Source organism: Platalea leucorodia (genome assembly GCF_965183815.1).
Source record: "Platalea leucorodia genome assembly, chromosome: 4".
In the NCBI taxonomy this organism is placed as follows: domain Eukaryota; kingdom Metazoa; phylum Chordata; class Aves; order Pelecaniformes; family Threskiornithidae; genus Platalea; species Platalea leucorodia.
In genome coordinates, this window is record NC_138826.1 from 61,688,315 (window position 1) to 61,713,067 (window position 24,753).

Sequence of the window (24,753 nt, forward strand, 5' to 3'; positions counted from 1 at the left end):
CCGCCGCTAATGTGGCCATCGCTGCAACACGCTGAGAAAAGCCAAGAGGCGCTGCAATCGCAGCACGGCGGCCAGCCCCGCTCCGCTGCCGGGGGCGCAGCGGCGGGGCCCCGGCCGCTCTCAGCAGCCGCCCGGCAGCGGCAGGACGGCGGCAGCGAGCGGAGGATGCCGCCCCGGCCTCAGGCGCGCCGGGCTCCGGCTGCAGCCACCGCTCCGGGTGCTCCTGCCCCTGCCCCCGCGCTTTAATGCTGCTTTCCCCCTTCCCCGGCGGGGAATGCCAGACCTGAGGACGCTGTCGTCTTAAAGGGCGCGGGGGAGGGACCGTGCGGAGGGGAGGCGGAGGTGCCGGCTCCCCGGGAAGAGGCGGGCGCCAGCGGCAGCATCTCCCCGGGAGCCGCCGCACCAAGGCGCGCTCCCGGCCGCCCCGCTCGCCGCCCCGGCCTCCAGCGCGCCGCCGCCTCCCCGGGCAGCGGGGGCTCGCCCGCCCGCCCGGCCCAGGCGCCCCCGCCGCCGGCAGCCGGGGCCGCCGCAGGGCCGGGGGAGGCGAGCGCGGCCTCGCCGCCTCCGGGGCGGGGGGGGGGGGTGGGGGGGCGCGGCTGCGGCGGGGCGGCCCGCCCCCGCGCTCGGCGGCGGCTGCCGCAGGCGGCCCCGGCCCCCATCCCCGTCCCCATCCCCATCCCCGGGCCGGCGGCGGCGGGGACGGTGCCGGTGCCGCCCCTCGGCCGCGCCCGCCCCCTGGCTGCCTCGGCGGCGCGGCGGCGCGGTAGTGCCGGCGGGGCTATGGCTGCGGAGGAGGTGCTGCAGGGCGCGGACCATTACAAGAGCGAGATCGAGCGGCTGACCCGGGAGCTCTCCGAGACGACCCACGAGAAGATCCAGGCGGCGGAGTATGGGCTGGTGGTGCTGGAGGAGAAGCTCACCCTCAAGCAGCAGTACGACGAGCTGGAGGCGGAGTATGACGGCCTCAAGCAGGAGCTGGAGCAGCTGAAGGAGGTGAGCTCGCCCAGGCTTTTGTCTCTCCCCGCCGCCCCGCGCCGCGCAGGGGCGCGCAGCCCCGCCGGGTGCGGGGAGGTGCGGGGGCGCCCCACGCGTGTCCCTCCCCGGAGCCCCGGGCCAGCCCCCTGCAGGTGGGCGAGCAAAGATGTCCGGGCCCTGGAGTGGCTGCGGGGATTCGTGGGGTGGGGAGGAGGGGTTTGCCGGGGCCGGAGGACCAGCCGGGACCGCGGGGCTTAGGGACGGATTACACAAGATCGCAAGCCCCTGCCCTGGGAAATTTCCCTGGCGCCGGGGCCGCGCTCCAGCCCCTGCCGCCGGGAGCCACGACTTCGGGTACCGGGGCTTTGCAGCACCGGAGGCTGCCTCCGGCCGTACCTGCAGCGTCCCCGGCGCTTTTGGGAAGAGGAAACTGAAGAGCCCGCGGGAGGCGAGCTGAGCAAACCGAGTATGCAGGGGCTCGGGGTCTGTGTAAACAGTTGTCTGCAGTGCGTGAGGAGAGAGACGATTCCTTTGGAAGTTATTTATAGACCTGCTCTATTCCGCCAGTCAGGGGAATCGCTGCCATTAAAGGGGGGTGAAGTAGCTGTGCAATAGTCTTGAGGTCACCCCCCATCAGTGGAAATTAAACTTCTGCGTCATGCTGGACGGATAACATACTTGATCGGAGAGGTGGTTTTGGTTTATTTTTCAAATGTCTTTTCGTAACACCCAAACTATAAAGTAGGGGAGCGCTACACCTTGCCTTTCAGCTTTGCTAAACATGACTCTGAAATACCATCGCTCTTCCCATCTTCATCATTAAGGGAAGTAACTTGAGATTGATACAGCGCACCTACACGGGAGCTACAGAAGGGCTGGGTGTACACACGTATGCAGCACTCCGATCTCTACATTTTATGGTATTTTTATACTGTCTTAGAATCTAACTAATTACATATTTTGAAAAGAGAAGATAAAGTGTCAAACAGATATTCTCCCAAAATTAAAAGGTATCTTTTTGTTCTACAAAAATATATTGCTATATATAATGTGCAGACATTCTATTCGGTTAGAAATCATGAACATATTCCATATTGAGGGAAGCCACTTAATAACCTTAGATTATATACAAATATATTCTTTAGAATACTAAATGGTGCACTTTTAGATGTATTTTTAATAAAATAAAGGTTTCATTTTACTTGCAGGTAAATGAGTTATGCTACAGACTTGGTTCAGTGTCCAGAAGAGTTGAAAAAATTATATTTTCAATAAGAAGAATAAAGCTGTTTTTCAGAAAAACCTATTGATCTCCTTAAACTTGATCTCTGCCTCCCCACCCCCTGTGCAGCCTATGCAGTAGGCTCAGGACTTCTTTGAAACCATTCATCACAGGTTCAGAGATAGAGATCTATAACTTGCACTGGCATGAAGGCAGTGCTATTGGAAATGACCCGGCAGTAACAGAGGAAGAGAATTAAGGGGGGAAAGTGCAATGCAATTTCTAGGGGCTGGGGGGGGGGAAGAAAGAGATAAGCAGAGCTGTAGCTAGCTGTTATCCCATCCCAATAATGTACAAAAGAAGACCGATCAGAAACCAGGATGACACATGGGTGCAAATGGCCACAGATAGAAGGGACAGTGCAAGGAACTGAGTTGAAATTATTAAACTAGAGGGATTAGTCAACATGATTAACTGGAATCAAAGATGGGCACAAATTCTCTTCCTGTCTACCTCCCCTTGAAGTCAATGGGATTGCACGCCCTGCAGCCCCGCATATGTCCTGTGGGGCCGTGCCTTCATGCTGTGCCAGCCACAGCATGGACACTGAGGATAGCCACGAAGAGGATAGATCCTGTAGCTTGCCTGATGCCAAGCAGGAGTGGAGCCTCTCCAGTTTCCAGTTCAGGCCCGGGGCTCTCAATTCCGGAGCTCTCCATAGCTGCAGGTAGGGCATTTCCATCCCCCATCTAGGCTGCAAGAGATTTTTTTTTTCTTGCTTCTAACCTTTATAGGAGAAACCACACCGATTCTCACTGCGCGTGAAGCCTTGCAAAGGAGAATTTGCTCATATCCCTTCCTGTCACTGTAATCCATTTTCTAAGCTTCTCTGTTACCACCTCCATTATGACTGTTCCCTGAGCGCAGATCAGACTCAATAACTGGGAGACATAAGCAAATGGCGCCTCTGACGACACCAGCGAGGCAGAATTCAGGTGGTTCAGGCAAACTGTCTTATGGAGACTTGGGGGCACAGATTTTGGGGTTGTAGGGTTCTGTCTGAAAGCTCTTGAAGTGGCAGAAGTCCAAAGACAGCTTTTTTTATTAAGGCTCCCTCCAAAATGCATGGAGGCGGGTCTTTCTGTGTCATCTCCAGCAGGCCCTGCAGAGGACGGCCTGCACAACAGCCTGGGTGTGGTCGGCGTGGCGGGCCATCAAAACGCCATGACTGACTGACGGGAGCTAGGAAGACTCAGTATGTCAGCGGGGATCTGTGCTTCTGCTCTTACCTCGCTACATCTGCAGCCTCTGTGAAGTCATATTGGGGTATAGAAAAAAGGCCTCAGGTTTGCGCTGAAACAAATAGCTTATCCATTCATGAGCAGTAGTAGGTGCAAGAGCGTGGGCAGGCTTATGCTTAGGACTATTACCTCTCCTTCTGCAGACCTCCTCTGAACAGATTCAGTTACTGGGGTTGACTTTTATTGAGGCAAGTCTTCATTTTTTAACTGTTTCATTATTAAATTCTTGTGTTCTGTTTTTAGGAGCTCATTGTATTTACTGCTCAGCAAACAGAGCTGCCCATCTTTAACTACTTAGTCATGGCTTAGCAGTCGAGGATCTGAAGTCTTCTCCCATGCTCCTTGGCAATTCAAAACTCCAGCACACTTCAGCGGGGCCTTTTCCATATAGATTGCGATACAGAGCCTCAGCTATACGATAATTTCCATTGTTGGAGAGTGAGATGGGAAAGTAAGGCCATTATAGGATGTTGAAGTAAAAGCAAAGCAATACATTACATTAAATATTAATACTTGTATACAGGTTATATGCTACCCACCATGAAACAGGAATTGTTTTAGTAACCTCTGATGTTTCTTGTGCTGTATTCAGAGGTCTCTGCTTTAGCCTAAGACTTTGATGTTTGGGGCCATGAGATTGATTTACATTACAAAAACTTTGAAGTTATTTAATCAGTGACCTAATAAGGACGACTTCTTCCAAATTAGAGCAGTTATTACACATGTAAGCTGTCCAGGAAATACTCAAGACATCTATCAGCTACCGATCTTATGTTTTCAAAAATGAACTGAATGGCAGGAATGTGAGGAGGTATACTCCCTTGTGTTGACTTTAACAGCTTTAAGTGTTATGAGATGGAATACTTGTTGTCCTGATGCTAGACAAGACTGTAGTGTTAAACAAAACATTATTATTTTTAAAGCTTTATTAATTTTCATAGGGTGGGGTTTTTTTTCAATCGGTAAATGATGTTTCTGTGCCTCACTCAATTACATCTCAAACTAGTGGAATTTTGGCCCTGTGGTAAAAACACTATTGTTTTAGGGCCCCTGTTCAGAAAATTACTTTAGCAGATATGCCTTTTAACCTGCAGTCCATAAGAATGCAGAGAATAAGACTCATTGCTATTAGTCATGGGATTGAAGGTAGCCTGTTTTCACTGTCTTGCTGAGGTGGGAGTTTAATGACCAGCATATTTTATGGAAGCCATTTTCCAGTGGTTTTAATATTTGTGGTCTTACATGTTCACATTGCATTTGCTGTAAGGAAAATGTTTGTTGTTAGTTTTCATTCTTTTAATGAAGTGTAAAATGGCTTCATATTGATCTTACTTGAGCTACCTCCTGTAGCTGTACCTGCTTCAGCGGGCAGGCTGGACGAGGTGATCCCAAGAGGTCCCTTCCAACCTCAACCCTTCTGTGATTAGCTACTGTGCACTGGTGGCTTGTAATGTTTTTAAAGGGGAGAAATATCAGTCACCCCTAGTCGTGATAAAATGGGGATGGAAGGCAGCTTTGATGTCGCTCTCTGCAAGACATTTAGGCCTGGGAAATCCTAAGCAGAGATTTCTCTTTGGGAATCAAATCACGAACATAGCGGCTGAGTGGATCCTCAAGTCCCTCTCCTTGACTGCCTCTCTGACTGACCAATTTAGGCAATATCTCACTTGGCTTCTTGGCTTTTATGTATTTCGTTCTATGGAGACGAATTCTTCCCCTGGATTACACATAGAGCTGGCTATCTGATTTCCAGGTTGAAGAGGCAGTTTGGTGTTTGCATTACTTTAAACCCAATTATCCTTGCTAAATTATTGGAAACCAGGCTATGGGTGAGCAGCCCTACCCTTTGTAGGTCAAAAATTCTTGTTTACTTCACGGAGATGTTGTGTCAATGATTATGAAGTGCTTAGTTAGTTTAGTAATGGGGCTTCCACAAACAATTATTGGTCAATGATGGAAAAGGGTTTTTGAGGAATAGAGCTGAAGCTCTCTGTGGCAGCTTCTTTTCTGTTCGGCTCTTCCCTGCGCTACTTTAACGTAGGTGACTCAAGCTCCATCTCCCCTCTCCTCTGACACAGCGCTGCCCTTCCAACCCCTCCACTGTTCTCCAAAGCCTCTCCCACGCCTGCTGCTGGAGTCACCTCTCTGCCTCTTCCATCGTTGAAGTGTACAGTTTCTGGGACTTCTCTGGATCCAAAGAAGGCAGAAGAGGGGGAGACTCCCTATCCCAAATACAGCCCTGTTAAATGGGGATTGCTGTACACACCCGTCTGCATCACAGGATGCTTAGAAAAGTGTGAAGCAGCTCATAAATCCCAATGAAATGTTCTGAATTCTCCCCAAAGATGAATGTGTCCCAAATACATAACTAGAAAGCTGTGAACGGATGCTATCTCAGTATGTCTTTACACCTCCTTCCAGTGACAGCATCTGTCACTGGGTGATGAGGCTGAACATTTTCAGCATCTCATCCTGATCTCAACACTTTGTCGTTGGTGTCTGTTCATGTTGTGTCACTCAGAAAGGCTGTGCTGCCTAGTACCCAGCTTGAAGATGAGGACAGGGCAAGGGTGAGTGAGCTGGAGGGACTGCACTCAGACGCTCGCTGCAGTGCTGTCTCCTCCAGAGCCCAGCCAACACTACCTCTGTCTCTGAGGCATATGCTGCTGATGGAAGAGTTTTTACCCAGTTCCCGTTCACAGCTGGCCTGGTTAGGAGAAGAGAGCAGAGCAGTACACAAAACTCTTACATGCAGAAAGGAGCATGTGGAAGGCAACAGAAGAACTTCAGTGATCAAGCCGTTACGTAGGGGCTTGCACAGCAGCTGGATCCAGAACAGCCCTAAGTGGCATTCATCACTCTGCACTTTCCTCATAAGCATAGGTCTGCAACAAAAAGAGTCTGAAGATGCTCTGAGCAGTTCATTTTGGGAGGTATGCTTACAAGGTATGCCTTAACAAAATCAAGCAGCAGCTTGCAAAGCTTTCATTCAGCTATTACAGGCTGGGGACTGCCTAGCTGGGGAGCAGGTCTGTGGAAAAGGATTTGGGGATCCTAGAGGACAGGGAGCTGAACGTGGGCCAGCAGTGTGCCCTGACATTAAAAAGGTTAACAGCATCCCAGACTGTTATTAGCAGAAACATAGCTGGTAGGTTGAGAGAAGTGATTATCACTTTCAAATTGGCATTTGTTAGACCCCATCTAGAAAATGGCATCCAATTTTGGGCTCCCCTAATACAAGAAAGACATCGATAAACCAGACCGAGTTCAGCAGAGGACTACCAAGATGGTCAAGAGCTAAAGCACTTGCCTTGTGAGGAGAGGCTGAGGGAGCTGGGCTCATTCAGCCTGGAAAAGAGATGGCTGTGCGGGACTCAGCAGCAGCCTGCCCATACCAACAAGGAGGTTATTGAGAAGACAGAGCCAGGCTCTTCACAGCGGTGCATGGTAGGAGGACATGAGGCAACTGGCATAAATTGAAACTAGAGTGGTTCAGACTGGATTTAAGGAAGAATTGTTTCCCCATGAGGACAGGCAGTACCATAGGTTGCCCAGAGAGGTTGTCCATGTCCTTCCATGGGGGTTTGCAAACCCCGACTGGATACAGCCCTAAGGAACCCGGTCTGAGCTCAGAGCTGGCCCTGCTGCGAGCAGGAGGTTAGACTAGAGAAGAAAGGAGGTAGACAGCAAGGGACCTTGAACAATGCAAGGTCTCTGAGGGTGCCCACTGTGCCCAGTTAAATTCCAGTAGCAGCTTGTTGTGAGTTACCCAACACATAACAGCATGCTGCCTGGAAACAGTGACCATTAGCAGAGGCACAGCCTCATTTCTTGCTTGAATTTCATCTTCTTTTGCTTGTCATTAAGGCTGCATTGAGCTGGGGTTACTAAGAGTGTAGTTTGATGCGCTTTTCTCTCAGCAAGACAACCCTGCATCTCCCTTTGTCATTCTTGCCCCTGTTCTGGCTCTCAGTTGTGCAACTGTTCATATTGTCACACCAGGGTAGAAAACCGACCTCAGTTAAAAATAACCGAGGAGGGGGTGTATGCAGTCTGTAACCCAGATTGGTTACACGATCTGGTTCACAATACGTTCCCATAAACCGTTTTACCTGTATTGCCAAAAAGTCAGCACGAGGATAGAAGTGAATGCTGAGGAAAGAGGGGGACGGGATGAACGGCTTAAACAGGTACAGATGTTAAAAGAGATGCTCATCAAATTACGGCAGGATTGCTTCCTCTAAGAGGAAATGAATCCTGTGCATTAGCCTACAGAAAACATAAGCAGCTGAAATCATATTAGGGGAAATTAGGGCTATTGTTGAGCTTCGGCAGCATGCAAAGAAAAATGCAGATGAACCTTTTTTTTTTTTCCCAGGGACCTGTATCGCCGGTTGCTCTCAGTAATTGCATTGTATCCTTACGAGCCAGTACAGATAAACGTGATTTTTAGACCTGCTACAATACCTAACCCTTAAACAATGATAGTCAGCTTTAAACATTGGGGGGTCACATACTCCTGAAATAAATCTAAATAGAGTTCAATTTGTTTTCGCCCCACAGTTAAATTATTTTCTTACTTTCACTCTTCCATCTACGAAATCCCTCTCTAATCTGAGGGATTCTGATTGAATCAGTCATCTGGGTTGAACTCCTCTGAGATAACTGGAAGTTGCAACCGGATTTCATGTCATGGAAAAGTTAATTTTCTGTAGATTTTTTAGAAAATATTCGATTAGTACCAAATACAAAATGACTGATTGAAGTGTTAATGGGTGAGCCAGGCATTATTATTGTGAAGTACTTCCCGTCTAAGGCTCAAGAATGTAAAATTAGGGCTCACTGAAGAGATTTTAATGTAAAGGTCCGCATCTGTTTAGAATTAGGCCTTTTGTGATGGATTAAAAAAACCTAATTTGCTACCATCTTTTCAGCTTTCTTTAGGTGAAATATTTTTCCTTCCCTTCTGTATTGCATTGTAGATTTTCCTTCAGTCTGTACAACAGCAGTCAGATCGAACACCTGGCTTTAGTGAAAGTGCAACTATGGGCAAAACGATGGTGGAGAAAATAAGATTTGGCATAAACCAGTCATGTGTGAACATTCATCATGGTAAAACAAGGAGCATTCTCAGTCAGATATACAGAGTAAATTTGCACCTGGGCAACTTTTATGTACCTTATGCAGTTGGCATTTGGAGGAAAATACATGCAAGATCGTATGTTTTTCTAGCTGCATTGAGGTCTTCCAGAAAAAGAGCTTTCTTCTTGAACAACTTTTCAGTTTTTCAAACGAACTCCTCATTTTCAGCACCTCATTTTCTATCCTGCTTTTACATTGGTGTTTTGTTCACCATATGGACAATGGGAATAAAATCTGATTCACGGCTTGTTTCTGCATCCCTCATGGCTCCGCTTTGCTGCACAGTTGCCTTTGCTATGGATTTCCCTTCCATATTTGTCTGATACCTGAGGGGATAATGTTTAATTCAATACAATTCTGTACTGGACATTTTTTCTTTGGGGTGATTTTAATTTATAATGGCTGAGACTGAAAAGCATGCATTCATTTCTGCTGAATTGTCTCACATTTGTGGCGTGGCTTTCATAGCCCTCTTCTTTCCTCATTTCCTTGTGAACTCAACAACACTCTGTTTCATGGGGGAGGAGAGAGGGTATATTCCTAATTTAGAGGAATTGATATGGCATGTAGAGACATGAATGTGCCCTTTGTCCTTTTACCCACTTGCATCTCTAGCAGCAGATGATTCTGAGGAGAAACCAGCCATTTTTCATACTGTACTGCGAAAGCAGTCCATGAGTGCAGGCCAGCTACAGATGGAAGTAGTTAGGACTACTCAGAAGGTGAAAAATGCATCTCAGCAAGGGCATGTGCCTAAAGCTAAAGTAAGCAGGTAGAAATTAAGCTAGACTGCAGATTAGTGTTTCAATGGGGACTCTACTTCTCTGTGGAGGGTAGTATTAAAAATAACTTCAGGATTATAATATTTGTGTTTCTGAATTTCTTTCACTATCAAAGTTTAATTAACTTAATATTTAAATGGAAAAGCAGGCCACTGTCCTAAATATAAGCTTTTGGGACAGACCTATGAAAACTATTAACACCAAAAGGCTTTCACTAAGACTGAAATTTGTCCACTCCCATTTTCTGCATCTCTCTTGTGGTTCCTCCCTCTCTGTCTGCAGCCTTTCATTTTCTGCCTCTCATTCTTTTATAGCGTTCGTCTCCTGTCCGTGATGGTTTATGTACATTTTAATCTTCTTTTTTTCAGTCTTTGCCCTACATCTTAATTAGTACTGATTTGCGGCTCCACAAGACATGGAGCTGAATTTTTTATGTTGAAGACCCTTTTTGTCATTGTGCACATGTAAGAGATCTGGCCAGTTGTGGCAGACTAGACTTGCCATACTGTGCTCAGATATTGTAATGACATGAGGGAATCCTAGAAATACTTAGAAATGTTGTTTTAGCACGGGCTGAAAATGAAACAGCAGAGGACTTGTCAGCTCTGCTTTGTAGCAGCCTCACCATTAAAATCATCCTTGGAAAGATGACTTTTAAGGCAGCTTTAAAATTGGTTTGGCTGCGTGTGTGCACAGGAAGAAGGTACTTTTCCGTAAGGTTTTGCAAAAATCAAACCTTTTTTTTTTTAATTATTGTTTGGTTTCTGGGGTTGTTTATTTATTTAACCTCAGACAGGAAAACTGATGCCCAGTGAGGCTGGATAATGCACTCAGTCCTTGTGATCAGTGCTGGGCGTGGGGCCCATTATCCACACAGTCCTGCCATCCCCTCGCCGTCGCCCTCTCTCCCCTGAAGCACACCTCATCTGCCTTTGCGCTGTACAGCTGTGTTAAACCCATCTACACAGCAAGTAGTTTCCCAGTGCTAGCAGATATATATACAACACTGTGCTTAACCAAGAAGTATAAAAGGAGTCCTCGGTTACTAGAGTTAGTCACCTTTCACTTCAGTCAGTCAGTTCTGGGGATACTTCAACAAAGTTATATAAACTTCAACTTTCCTTCCTGTTCTTTTTTGTCTGTGTTTGTTTATTTTTAATTGTGATATCTCAGAGCTCCCAGATGCCACACAGTTAGCAGAAGCAGTGCCACACGTTCAGTATGCACTCTGGGAAGTTTATCTGCACCGAACAGCCTTTTCTTGGTTCCCCTAATCACTCTGGATGGATTTAAATGTTGGTGTACTGAGAATGAACTGTGAAGTGCTGTTTGTCATCACTGACACGCGGCTACATCCATGGAGGGAAGCTGGAAGTTGTTAACAGTTGGAGTTTTAATTTCTGTTTCAGATACTTAGGGGAGGAAAACCAGCTCCTAGTAGTTGTAAAGCTCAGATGGGAAGATGGAAAAGGATCAGCAAGCCTCTAAGTATAAAGATAGGAATTTGGGTCAGGCAAAGGGAACAGGTGGCTTGGTGAAATAATTCATTTATAAAAGTTTGGCTGTTGGCCAAACATGAACACAGCATGGTTTGGATTTAGTCTTGCTCAGGACTGGAGTCTTATCTACTCACATCCACAAGGCAAGATGCAGGATGCCAAACTGCACTGAATCCTGGCCCTGTGTTTCCAGCAAGACAGAGTTTTCAAATTCTTAGTATTCGAGTTTTAAGAGAGCTAGAGCATTTGGTATGGGCGTACATGGAGAGTTCACAACTGGGTTAAACTGTCTGTGTAGGCATAGCCTCTGGTTCTCAATTTGATGGCTAACCCAGGGTACTTAACAACTATTGTCCAACCTGAATCTATGATTCCTCTTATTTATGGGTACAAGTTACTCCCAGGGAGATTCTGATTGGACACGAGAGGAAATTTTTTCACAATAACAACAGTCAGTCATTGGAATAATCTCCCCAGGGAAGTGGTTGACTCCGCTACACTAGACGCGTTTAAGACTCAGCTGGACAGGGTGCTGGGCCATCTTGTCTAGACTGTGCTCTTGCCTAGAAAGGTTGGACCAGATGATCCTTGAGGTCCCTTCCAACCTGGTATTCTATGATTCTATGATTGATTCTATGATTATTAAAATGTGCTCCCAATAGCTTGTAGTTCGTATGGTTCATAGTATTAATAAACACAAGTTTGGTTTTTTTTAGGTGGGTGGGAAAAGTTTTTCACATACCCTGAATACCTCACGGAGATTTTACAAAGCATTAAAAGGTTGCACTCTTCTGGATAATTCTAGGTGTCTGCACAGCAATGGCAAACATGCAGAGCTCGTCTGAGTTTAGTTGAGGGGAACATTTGCATTCAATCCTTTCTTAGATAACTGCATGTGATTCCCACCTACAAGCAGTTAGGAAAGGTTTTATTTAAGCAACTCATGTGAACAATGCTATCTCTAACAATATACCCTATATTCAGGATTGCGCCTCGGTTGTTTACAGCAGGTGTGACTTGAAGACCAATGTTGAAGCCCTGGCTACATAGGTAAGTCAAAGGTAAAATGGGGCAATGATTTAATTGTTGAGTCTGTGCCCACCACCTGCTGGCAAACAGCACTGTAATCAAGATGTAAGTGATAAAATGTGTTATAAACTGAGAATTCAGATTTCTTCCCACCAAAGATGGGAGAAGTGGCATAACTATAATTACTGGGTCTCAAACATGATCTTATTCTTGCAGTTTAATGAATTGTCATAACTCTGCTGAGCTTCAGTAACTGATCATGTGCATGCATTTGGCTAGCCCCAAATGTGTAAGGGCAAGGTTAAAAAAAACCAAACACAAAACCCAGCAGAAACCTGAAGGAAAGAGTTTTCAGCTGATGTGTATCTTCCATCTGCAGTAAGCTAAAAATATGCACTAGATCAATTACTAATCCATAAAATCTCAGTCATAAATCTGGGTCCTTGGTGACAAATTTTTAAGTAAAGTGTAAGGATATGGTAACAAGGACTCCTCTGTGAAATAAAGTCTATGATATTTAACTATATATAAGAGAAACAGTGGTTAGATGGAATGTAATTGTCTATGTATACTAATATGGGAGATGGAGGCACATGACGTCTGTTAGGAGTGCATTACTTTGGGCATTAGGTAATTGCATTTCTTAGGCATTAGGTAAGTCTTTATTTTTTCTGCCAGTTAAGGGCTGATGGTTGCCATCTGATAATAACAAAACTTACACTTAAGATGCTGTAAGCTCAGCTGTGTAAAAATAGTAACAAATCTGGAACAACACAGTTGAGTGATAACATTTTTTTCCAAATGTGCTGAATTTGAAGTTATAATGATGCTATATATTCTTAGACACTTACTATTCTAAAATAAAATCCATATTAAAGTGATAGAACTGAATTATCAGCTTTAGATACCTGGAAATTTGGACCCTAAAGTCTGTATTTTAGTTATCATGAAAAACATTTGGTTTGCTTTATTAAGGAGGCTGAGCAACCTTGTATTGAAATGTATATGACTTCTTTTTGCCCACATACTTTGAAATTACAGATCACACTTGTTTGGGTGACTATATGTAGATTTTGGGATACACATTTAGGTTCCTGGCTGTAAACATTTTTGCTGTAATCTATTTAATCTGCTTCATGATTTGTGATTTCAAGTATTTTCTGTCTTCTTCCTTGTGGAGAGAGATTTATTCAAGAACAGAAAATGCAGTGATGCCTTGAGTATAGCTTTAGCACTTGGTGTTTGAAAAGTACTTTACTCACTGTTCCTTGGGCTGAATCACAGAATCGTTTAGGTTGGAAAAGACCCTTAAGATCATTGAGTCCAACTGTTAACCTCGCACTGCCAAGTCCACCACTAAACCATGTCCTCAAGCACCACGTCTACCCGTCTTTTAAATACCTCCAGGGATGGAGATTCAGCACTTCCCTGGCAGCCTGTGCCAGTGCCTGACTATCCTTTCGGTGAAGAAGCTTTTCCTAAGATCCAACCTAAACTTCCCCTGGTGCAGCTTGAGGCCGTTTCCTCTTGTCCTATTGCTTGTTACTTGGCAGAAGAGATCGACCCCCACCTCGCTACAACCTCCTTTCAGGTAGCTGTAGAGAGCAAGAAGGTCTCCCCTCAGCCTCCTCTTCTCCAGGCTAAACAACCCCAGCTCCCTCAGCCGCTCCTCAGAAGACTTGTGCTCTGCACCCTTCACCAGCTTTGTTGCCCTTCTTTGGACACGCTCCAGCACCTCGATGTCCTTCTTGTAGTGAGGGGCCCAAAACAACGGTGAGGTTAGAGACAGTCAGAGTCATGCCTATGTTTTACAGCTGTTGAATTTGCTTTTGTAGCAGATTAGACTAATGAGAAGACACTTAAATCTAAAATGAGCATATAAGCCTTGTTTGAGTATGAATAACCCTTTAAAGACCATGCTGTGTACACTTTTTATTCTATGAAGATCTCTTATTTGCAAGATTCTTCTTGAAATGTAGTCCCTGGTTTCTTTACCGGTGAGAACTTGAGTTAGGAACCCACAGCTGAAGCTGGGCTAGGTACTGACAGTTGCTGCTTTCTTGCTGTTACCCAAGGATCTGCTTGTTAATCCATTCTGAAGAAGTGGGTTTGGAAAAAGGGATCCTGAATTCTGCCCCAAAACTCTGTGGCAGAGACTCTTCTGCTGCCAGGTTCCTCAGCTCAGCTGTTCCCTTAGGAAAGCTCTCTGGTTAAGAGTAAGAAGCCTCTATTTCAAGTCTTTTATCACATATTTTTTTAGCAGAAAGTAATCTACCGCTTGAAAAGGAGTCCAAAATCTGATAAGCAACATTTTCAGGAGCTTGCAGTCCAATGCTTTGTGCTGTCTGTGGAGAAAGGAATTACAGCTTTGCAAGTGACAGCGTTATGAACAGTCAAGCACTTACTGGAGCACTGGCACTGGATGGATGCCGGGGAAAAGCCAGAGGCAGTGAGTCAGCATGACCTTGGCTGCTGCCAGAGGGATGGCTACCGCATCCAGCCTCAACGGTCATTGACATGGGTTGGGGTCTTTAGTGGGAAGAGCCTACAGTGAAATAAAATTCACTAGAGTAACCACTGCTGGTATGTGTCTGCCAGGTGTCATATCTATATAGTAGTAATGAAAACATCAGCATAAAACTGTAGTTATTAAAAAGTAATTTTGTTAGTAAACAGATCTAGTTCTTTGTTATCCTGTGAAAGAACAGACCACACTCCGTTAAAGCAGAAACACTCTGAAAAATCAAAATGCCACTTGTTTCATGAGCTGCTGTTTTGTCCACTAGATCTCAGCAGGGTGGGATAAGTTGTTATTTATTTCATTACAGTAGTACCTGGGGATTCTGCGATGCCTGGCACAGTGAGTTTCAGGCATATAAGTAAAAGGTTAGAGATTTTACAGTGGAAATAGACAACCTTGTCAGGGATTTGCTATTAAGGAATAATAAGGGGATTTTACAGATGAGTAATGGAGGCCCAGAAGCTGTGGAGAGATATGTTGTTCAGCCATCATTTCATAGGAAATCTGTGGCTAGATCACAAAGAAAACACAGATTTTTTCTCAGATCTAGTCCATTCATTTCTCTTCCAAAGATCCTTCCATTTTAAAAAGCCGGTCAACCAGAAAGCCAAAGCAATCAGCTGCCCTGTACTCACTGACCAGTGTGTGCACTGGCAGTACCTCCCACTGGTGCCAGTGTGACCAGTAAGGCCATTTAGGAAAGGTGTTGCTGGTAGTTTTGCTACTGTAACGTAATCAAAATGTAAGGAAAATTGAGGATGAAAAACTTATGGAAACCTCTTTGGTTTCTTAATTCATTATTTGGCAGTGTTTCAGTGGTGAAGCCCTTGTCATTAGAGACCATCAGTAGCTCTTCACCTGCATCTCTGCCTCCTGTGGAACTTCCCCCTTTGCCTTACTGTCCTTTTGTGGTCCCTCTCCCATGTACTCTGCTGGTCCAAGAGCACATGGGAAGTACCTGGGATCCCAGGGTACATTGCTGTCTCTCACCCCCAGCTGCCCTTTCTGCTCTGCCCTCTCCCCTTCTGGAAGCTGACCGGCTCCTGGCTGCCATCCCAGTATTTGTAACAGTCTTCCTACTCTTTCCCACTTATCCCTTTCCGAACCATGACTCTTCTCTGCTGTGACTGAGATTTTCACATCAGCATTTACCAATCCCTACAGCTCTTTGAAACGCTTCATTTTTCTTTGTTCTTTCCCCACATCGAGTTGTTCATTGTGGGGGCAGACCAAATTCCAGCCGCCTCTCCCTGCAAAGAATGCGTCTTGTCTCTCCTCGCCCACCGTCTCTGGGTAGCCTCACCCCACAAAGTATCCCTTGTTCCTGTTGCTGCATGGGGAAAAGTTAAATGACACACTTTACTGTATTGAGCTCCGGCATGTGGGATGCCCTTTATAATGACAGTACGTGGGAAATCTTCATTTATTTCTGCGAGGCGTGACTTTTACAGTTCTTTGGGAGCTCGGGACGGCTAAAATCTCACAGGGTGTGTTGAGCACTACATCAGACTTGCAGAGCTGGCAATGGTTAATGTGGAGCTTGGACTGGGAGTTTGTAGAGAGCAAGCTCTGTGGGGCAAGGCCTGCCCTTGCCTGCCTGTTTGTATTGAATGTAACACAGTGAGCCTCTATTCTTGGCTGGGACAATTAGGTTCTATGGCAATATGAGCAATTAATAATAATAATGGGGCCTTTTCTATGGATGGGCTGTTAGAAATAATTTCCTTCTGCCAGTTGCTTCTCTAGAATGTGGTTTTGAACTTTGAGATCCTGAAAGAGATAATCAAAACACAAGTAGCTGTCACAAACCTTTAGCTTTGTTTGTGTAGGCAGTGGTGGAAATTCCCAAAACTAAATCATCAGATGGCTCTCTGGTTTGTGCGTCTTTTGTTGAAGCATTGAGCTCTTATGCAATGGACTCTTGCTTGATTAAAGACCCTTCTCACTAAGAGTTGGTTTCAACTGTCGCTATTTCTAATAAGGGGAAAAGAAGCAAAATCATGCAAAGCAAACCACTGATCCTCTGTTACTCTGCACCCGATTCACTTACGGAGCACAGCGAATTAGCTGTGCTGTGCACTGCCGATGCACTGCCATCAGGGTGATCCAGCTGCTGCAGCTGCAAGAGGTGGGCTCTTGTTTCCAGATGTGGTTTGTGAAATGGTGGTGACTGAATCCTGCCTTCACCCACATGGCAGCTTGGGCCTAAAGGCAGGATAAAGCATTTGGTTGCTTTGGCATGTCATGGTCCTTCAACAGCCATTCTTCATCCCCTTTGCAGGAGGGGTGGCGTCTGGCCCACAGGTTGCCATTTAGATGAGCCTAGTGAGCGGTGGCAGTACAATGTAAGGAACAATGTAACATGGGTCCTTCTGTCTACATGGTTCATCGAGGTCTGAAGGCTCCTTCTGTCCATCTTCTTTCCAATATATAAGGGAAGCTGAACTGCAGAGGTCTTCAGAGACCTCTTCCACAACCTTCTTTGTAGCCTTGTCAGAACTCTGCCAAAAAAGGCATTAATGATTCTGAAATTTAAAGTTAGGTATCCAAAAGATATTTTATTCCTCCAAATGTTTTACTACTACTAAAAAAAAAACCTTATTCCTTCAGTGAATGTGAACCTGACTTTTTGGGGAAGCTGACAGCTGGTGACATGATGATGAAGATGAGTATGACTGAGAATGTCACATCGTAATTCAGGGTTTGAGAGTACTGGGCTCCCAGTAAGCAATGCAAGAATGCAACTGTCCTCAGTAGATTGTTGCTGATGAGGAGGATAGTAATTCCCGATTTTTTTTTTCCCAATCCCTGTTCTATTTCTACTCTGGTAACCATAGTAATTACACTACAGTTTTGTGGTTTTAGCCTGTCCATGACCAAAACCTCTTCTAGTGACCAGTTTGTTATTATAAAGATCATGTTGTGGCCTGCAGCCAAAGGCACTGCTACTAATACAGAATGGGATTTTTATCTGTTCTCATAAGGTATGCAGAGCCAGGTACAGCAAGTATTTTTAAAGTTTTTTTTTTAATAAAAATACTGGGCTCCATGACAGCACTGTGAATTATGATCTGAATTCTCTGCTGTCGCACGTCTCCTGAAATCAACAGAATTATGCTAGCAAATAATTTGGTCCTTCGCAGTGTTAAGTCACACAACTCTAGTAGCAACTGTGATGATGATGTTCCCAGAACTATAAAGTGTTTTGGTGGGAGGACTTGGCGGCAGACTGGAAGCACTGGTGACCCAGTAGACAGTGTTCTGCCTTCTGAGTCAGGAATGAACTGGTGCCCCAGCAGTGCAGTTTGTTTTTTGTATTGTTCTTACGAGATGTAAACCCATCTCTGCATATTACTTTTTCCAAAGGAAAGCTAGTATTCTTGCTGCTTTTTTTGTAAATTTAATATCAAGATAGCTACCCCTGGCTGGCTGTTTTTACAGAGATGGTAGAAGAGATTAATCACCTTTGAAATCATTATCCTTCAGTCAAATTTGGTCATAATTAGCCAACAGATTCCAAGTTGTTAGAAAAGGTGAGACCTCAAGAGCCCATAGGAAACAGGCTAAGACTTGCTGCTTGTTGTTTGCCCTGGATAGTTAGGTCTAAATTTCTGTTACTGAACTTTCGTCACCTTCCATGCTGAAATGCATCCTAAATTTCTTTCTCATTTTCAGGTTTGGGATCTGTTTGCAGAAAGGAGATTTTCTTCTATGTGAAAGGCTTCTTCTTGTGAGAAGGCTTTTGCCGCAGCGCAGTGTGGCATGAAAAGGGCAGCAGTACAAGTGTCAGCTTTTACAAACCAGGCAGCCTCTTACACTGGAACAGATAAGAGCAGAATCTGGTCCCCATGGCTAATCTAGAAGCTGTGCCTTTTTGCAAATGTTAGCTGAAACATTTAGCTAATATACTTTAAAACTCCCTCCAAGTGAACAAATGGTCTGCCAGCCAAATTGCTAACTCTGACATAAGAAGGAAACGTCGGCACATCAGTCCCCAAGTTAATCAGTTGTTAGTATGTCGCAGTATCGCAGTACATCTTTCAGAACCTGTTCAACATAGCTTGAACTAAGGGACCACCAGAAACATTGTATAGCTAGTCTTTTTCTCCAATACCTATATTGAGAATTATTATGAAAATACTAAAAAAGTCTAATTTTAAGTTGTGCAAGCTGGGGGAGGGGAGCTAAGGAACTTCTATGTTATGTAGTTTGTGAAAGATTATTTTACAGGTGATGTCTGAAACCGGCTGACTGTAGAAGCAAACAGGGACAAAAATGTGCACTTCAGAGACCCACTTTACTTCCAGAAGTCTCAAATAGATAAGGTTCCTGTAAGAGTCTTATAGAGGCAAGGCCTTTTAGAGCAACATTAAATTAGCAAAGAAGTATATGGTCTTGGACAAAGGGCTCTAGGTGGCCCTACTTGAGCAGGGGGTTGGACCAGATGACCCCCAGAGGTCGCTTCTCTCTCAACCATGCTGCGACTCTAAGTCGTACCATGCCGTGAGTCTAAGTAAAGGAGTTCTTAAAACTGACTTTAAACTCCAGGTGTACGTGTGAAATCCATGGAGGATCTTTGCTTCTCCATTTGAATTCCCTCATCACTTTCATAAAGATGAAATAAAGGAAAGCAAATCAAGAGATCAGCTTTACAGAAGGAGCATCTCACCAAAGAAGGCTGCACACTGGATTGTCCCCTGCAGAATTACCTTTAAAGACCTGTGGAAGACCTCCTGAACCAGCTGGAACTGGGATACAGGTGTTAGATGAGCACAGTACATTCAGTTGGTTTTGTTTGTATGATTTCATTGCTAAACATTTGTTTAACCATATCTTCGACGAAGTGTGCTGGGCTTGCTATTTTTCCTCTGAACTTTATCCAGTAATAAGTATAATCTAAATACGAAACTCCTATGTATGCAAGCCCCTGATCCCACAGCAACAGACAACATTAAGAGGGTAGATAGATACTCATGGAACAGCAGGACACCTAAAATGTACATCCTTTGCACAGGGCTGCATGTGCCACGTCTGTAAACAGAGATCTTCTGTGTGGTCTGTGAACCACGACCTGCTGGGAGCAAAGGGAGGGAAAATGGAGAATGTTGGTTCTCTTTCCTTCAAAAGCAAACAACAACAAATAAACAGCAACTCCCCTGTCCTCTCTGTCTCTATGTATAGTGATTTATATAGGTATATAAACATCAGCAAGAACTGGGATGAGATGGCATCTCAAATGTATGTAAAAATGTTACTGTTTGCAGCAATTGCTGCTATATTTGTGATCACAATAATTTTGGCTGTGATGTAGAAGTTAAACTTGCATCTGTAACTGGCTGAAATTAAACAGTTTCTAAATTAAGCTTAAAACAATTTAAAATAAATTGCAGTATTTCCTTTCAATTCCAGTGGAAGCCTTTTTTATTTCCCAGGCTGTCTCAATTTTGTCTACATTTCTATATCATTCAGAGTAGGCAGGGTTTCACCTTCCTTATAACAGAGATACAAAGTAGTTTGAGAAAGCATGGGGGGAAAAAGTTTGCAGTAATTGTTCATTTCAAATTAAAAGGTGATTTGTATCTTATGCAACTTTTTGTTTGTTTGTTTTGGCCATAATTTCCTGATTTTGGCCATAATCACGTAAGTATTTCTAAAATATTTCTCCTGCCTGTCAGTATTTTAGTGGCTTGTGAATGACAGCGAACTGCATTGCAAGATTTTCTTTTTTATGATAGTCTTCATAAGATGTGCAGATAATCGTGCTCTGTAATGTACGCAACAGAGGACTAGAAAGCAGCAGAAAAATAGTTGTAATTTATACTTGGTAAACTGGATTGCCTTTGTCAGCATCAAAAAAAAGCTGTGTTGTTTCGTATCTACTAAAGTTTTTGTCCAAAATAATCTAATCAGTTATTGTAGGCTTTATAATATTGACATTTTAGTAAGGCATTTCTATGTAAATATTACATTTCTGCATAGTGCTGTATACCTGTAGTAATTACCCTGGCTTAAAGAATTCTTGTTCATAATTTATGAATGACGCAGACATTCCCACAAGTTCTGAATGTTAAAGTCTTTTATTATAGGTATACACAGACAGTCATGAAGACGCTCATTTTTAATTCATATGGATTCAGTATTGCATAAAATGACAGGTTTTAGTGCCAAACATACAATGAGACAGTCTGGGGAGTATGCCTATATGTGTACATGAAATCCGGTGGTGGCTGCTCTGCATTGCTGGATGCCTTACTGGAGGTCAAGTCATTCACGTGCTGTTAAGGCTGGGTCCCCCATCTTGTGGATGAAGCGGTATCTGAATTTTGACGGCATTTTTTCTAGAGAGAGCACCTCAGGATAAGAGGCTGGTTTGATGCATTTGAAGAAAACCAGGCTGACCTAGTTTCTCTGCACAATTGGGGTTTACAGGAATGAATTTATGCCAGTCCAAAGAGACCAGGTATTCTCACTGTCCCTGAAATCCCACCACGAGAGCGCAGGGATAATTAAGCCTGCAGTCACATACATTATTCCTACTGTTGTTTTACCAGAATAAGGGATTACTGCCTTTACCTATTGATCTTCCCTTCCCCATTCCTCACTGCCAGCTACTGATTGCCTGATTGCTCCTTAATGCAGTTCTGGGAAAAACATGTGAAAAGGAAAGTCTATAGTCCTCAGTCATGGAGTTTTAGTAATATTGCATGGAAAAGAGAAATGTAGGGGATTCCTTTTTTATGGGCTTGGCATAACGACAGGATCAGGTGAGAAATGAACAGGCTGTAAAGGAGAAGGGAGAGGAGGTAGGTCTCTGAGAGGTAGAGGTGTCCTGTGGTTACAACAGGAAGCCATGTGAATCCTGATTTAAAAGCTATAGATCAATCCTAAGCAATATTCAAGGAGCTATTTCCCTGCCTTAGTTTTCATGCCAGAGTTGGTAATTACTGCTTTGATCTGTATGTTTCCAGTCCTATGCAAAGTAAAGGGCAGCTGTTTTTGAAAGCTTTAGGCAGTCTATCTGGTTCAGCTGTGTGTCCCCGAAGGCTGGGCCAGCTCAATATAGGCCAGCTGACAGCACAGGAGCTGTGATTAAGGGTGTGCTTGACTCAGGGTCTGTTATGTTTATTCTGGAGGTTTCTGATGCTCCAGGGACTTTAAAACAAATAAATAAACAATTCTGCCATGTTTGCAGTAACGAAATAAGGCAAACTAACTCCCAGCTGCCTGCTCCTCTGCTGGACTTCAACCTCCCCATGTTGAAGTGCTGCTGCAATGGCAGGGAGCTGCACTCTGGAGCATTGGCTCCTACAGCAGGTGAAAATGGTTTTACACTAATGCAGCAGGTTGTAAATTTTGCTGTCCCTTGCAGGGAAGGTTGTGGGGGCTGCCTGCTTTTTAGTGTTGGGCTTCTAGGGCTTTTAAGAAGGTTCTGCTGCTTTATTAGTATTGGAGCTATAGAGACCCATTTCCCTGTAAGAGAAGTGGGGGTACACCAAGGAGAGTGGTGGGCCTGGATTTTGTTCACAGCTGGGTAAGTGCTTGAGCAGTAGGGGCTGGGTGGGTGGGATGTGTGTGGAGCAGCCTGGGCAGTCTTTTCAGGGCTGTGGCTCATGCTTATCTTGGGAGAAAATTTTGCAATTTTTATTTGGCTCTATATCGCTTCCCATGTGGTCAAAAATGCAGGGCTGCGGGAACTGCCTAGCTATGAATAACACTTCTCTTTGCTACGTGTCTTGGTTGTATAAAATGTGCTCTTTCTGCTGATATGTCCTGAAAGACAGAAACTTCTCAGTCATGTTTTGGTAAATAGGGTTTTAAACAATGCTCTTTCTTCAGTTCTACAATTTTAGTAGCTCAGCTGTGGAAATGTATCTGAGGTGGTAATTAAGCTTCTGGAATCCTCTTTTCTGAGGGTGTGTGTGGAAGTGGTGAACTTAGTGTGACTTTTATATCTATTGGCAAGTAGCTGGAAGTGACATTTAGAAAAGTCTTATTTTTCCTTTTAAACTGGTAGCTCTACCATAAAATTCTAAGCCCAGAATCTTAAACTGTTGCTTCTTCTATCCTCTTTTCTGAGGGGAAGAGAGGCGGTAGTGGGAGAGAAGAAGATCTGGTAATTCAGCACACAACTGTGCCTTTATTTTGGCTGTGGTCTTGGTTGATTGTAGAATTGTTAAGGTTGGAAAAGACCCTGAAGATCATTGAGTCCAGCTGTTAACCCAGCACTGCCAAGTCTACCACTAAACCATGTCCTCAAGCACCATGTCTACTCATCTTTTAAATACCTCCAGGGATGGAGACTCAACCACTTCCCTGGGCAGCCTGTGCCAGTGCCTGACTACCCTTTTGGTGAAGATCCCACAGGCTAACCAAGTGTCAGATGTGTGCTAGAGCTGAGAGAGAGACTGACTTCCCTGCTTGTTAACTGATTAATTTAGTGACATTTCTGTGTCAGACAGTGCAGTAGTTTCAACATTCATAGCCCATTCCACAAGAGTGAATGTATGAAACTAAATATTTTGATGGATCAGTGTTTCCTTTTCACTTTCCCTTCTGTATTTTCCTGCCTTAATCTGATAGGTGAGGCTTCTGTATTCCGTTGGGTGCTGGAGGAGTTGGTCAAAGGAAGTTGAGTTTTATGTTTAGGGTTTCATACCTCTCCTTGGCTGAACGAGGACCTGGATGCAGCTTTCAGTTCATCATGGGTGGTCTTCAAAGAGATTTCAACTGATACTTCAGGATGAAAAGCTGTTACAGCCACAAAGTAGTCTTGTTTCTAGGCTTCAACTTTTTCTATTATGTGTAGCATGATTATGTTTGTTTCTGCCTACCTGTATGTGTTAAATATGTAAGGCTTGCCTTAAGGACAGCACAGGCTGTTAGGTTCTTGATGGTTTCTGTGAAAGAAAACAGGGGTGAATGCTTACAAATGTTTAGGGCTTTTGCCCAGCTGCAAATCTCTGTACTAGTGGCTCTGATTAAATGGAAAATATGCTGAAAAAACTGTTTTCTGCAGTCATATCAACACTTACTTTATTAAAAAAATTAATTGTTGATAAGACAGGGTATTCTTCATAGAAATGATACTACCAGGTTATGGCTTTGTCTCATTTTCCATTAATTAAACCTGTGTTTTAGACTAGTCTATAGTGAGGCTTGAAACTTTAGTCTTGTCCTTACTACTTGCTGGCATGTATTAAACTGCTAATAGAAACCTAAAATGCAATTCTTCTTCCAAATTATTGTTTAGATTAAAGTGTCAATGGGCACTATGAAGACCACTAATACTGGAGGTATGAATTAAATATGAATTCATCCTGTTTTCACTTCTATTATAGCAGGTTTTGCTAAGTACCAGTTAGAAGGTAGTTTTTCTAATCTCAGACTTGTTAGTATTTTAACATTGTTTACTGCATTGTCTGAATTTTTCTCTGCCTCTCAAAAGGTGAGAGGAGAGATCACCTGCTCAATGTCAACTTGTCATTCTTTGAAAATACAAAATACATTTGTAGCTTGAAAGGACTCAAAGAAAAAGAATGTGGATTATTATTTTTTTCGTGATTGTGTTTTTTTTCCTTCTTTTTCTTTGTTTTTTGTGCCCCCCCCCCCCTTTTTTTTTTCTTCAGTTGTATCTCTATCCCAAAGCTCAGGGGCTAGAATTAAAGGAGCCCTCCCTGCATGGGTGCAGAAACATACCCTCAAAATCAGACATGCTGTGACTGTTAACAGAACTAGGCTTAAGAGAAAAGAATAATTTTCAGGTTTTAGACCGAGTTTCACTTAACTTCCTTGGACCAGAGACATCTACCATGTCCTTTTCCAAACTCGTAATGCCCTGTTTCTGTCCTTTAAAATTATCTCTAATGACCACATAAGACATGCTTCTTATTTAGTTTTAAGTCACAGATAATTGCTGATGCATGTGTGTTATCTGTCCATTTTTCCTGTTGTGCCACTTTAGTATCTTTATTTCTTGTTCTTTAGTGTCTCTGTCCTTTTTTTTTTTCCAATTAATAGGCTTTTCTCTCTTAAGGGTTTGGAGTAAATTTCTGGAAAACTGCATCATGCACAGCTGTCTAGACTTTCCAAAATATTTCTTTGGCTTGTATTTAGAGACTACTCTAGCAGCAAATAATTTTATGGGATTATTTTAGAAGAGAAAACATTTATTCACTAGCTATTTTTACATATGTAAATGCATATTTAAAATTTTGCATTTAGCTTCATGAGTTGTTATAGAAATGAGTTCTTCAAGGCAAGAAACAGCAAGGGGGGGAAACCA

At 44.0% G+C, this 24,753-nt stretch overlaps 1 protein-coding gene across 6 annotated transcripts in view; it reads left to right on the forward strand.

The window, feature by feature from the left end:
* The first annotated feature begins 623 nt into the window (after nt 1–623).
* Nucleotides 624–24,753, forward strand: part of BICD1 (BICD cargo adaptor 1) — a 189,149-nt gene continuing 165,019 nt past the window's right edge. For 4 of the 6 annotated variants that reach the window (XM_082310129.1, XM_082310124.1, XM_082310126.1 and 1 more), the window contains exon 1: nt 624–993. In XM_082310129.1, coding sequence (XP_082166255.1) covers nt 781–993 — 213 coding nt within the window. In that variant the 5' untranslated portion in view covers nt 624–780. Of the gene's footprint in view, nt 994–18,146; nt 18,381–19,019; nt 19,181–24,753 lie in introns of those variants that run through there. The other 2 variants (XM_082310128.1, XM_082310127.1) reach the window with 2 other exon arrangements.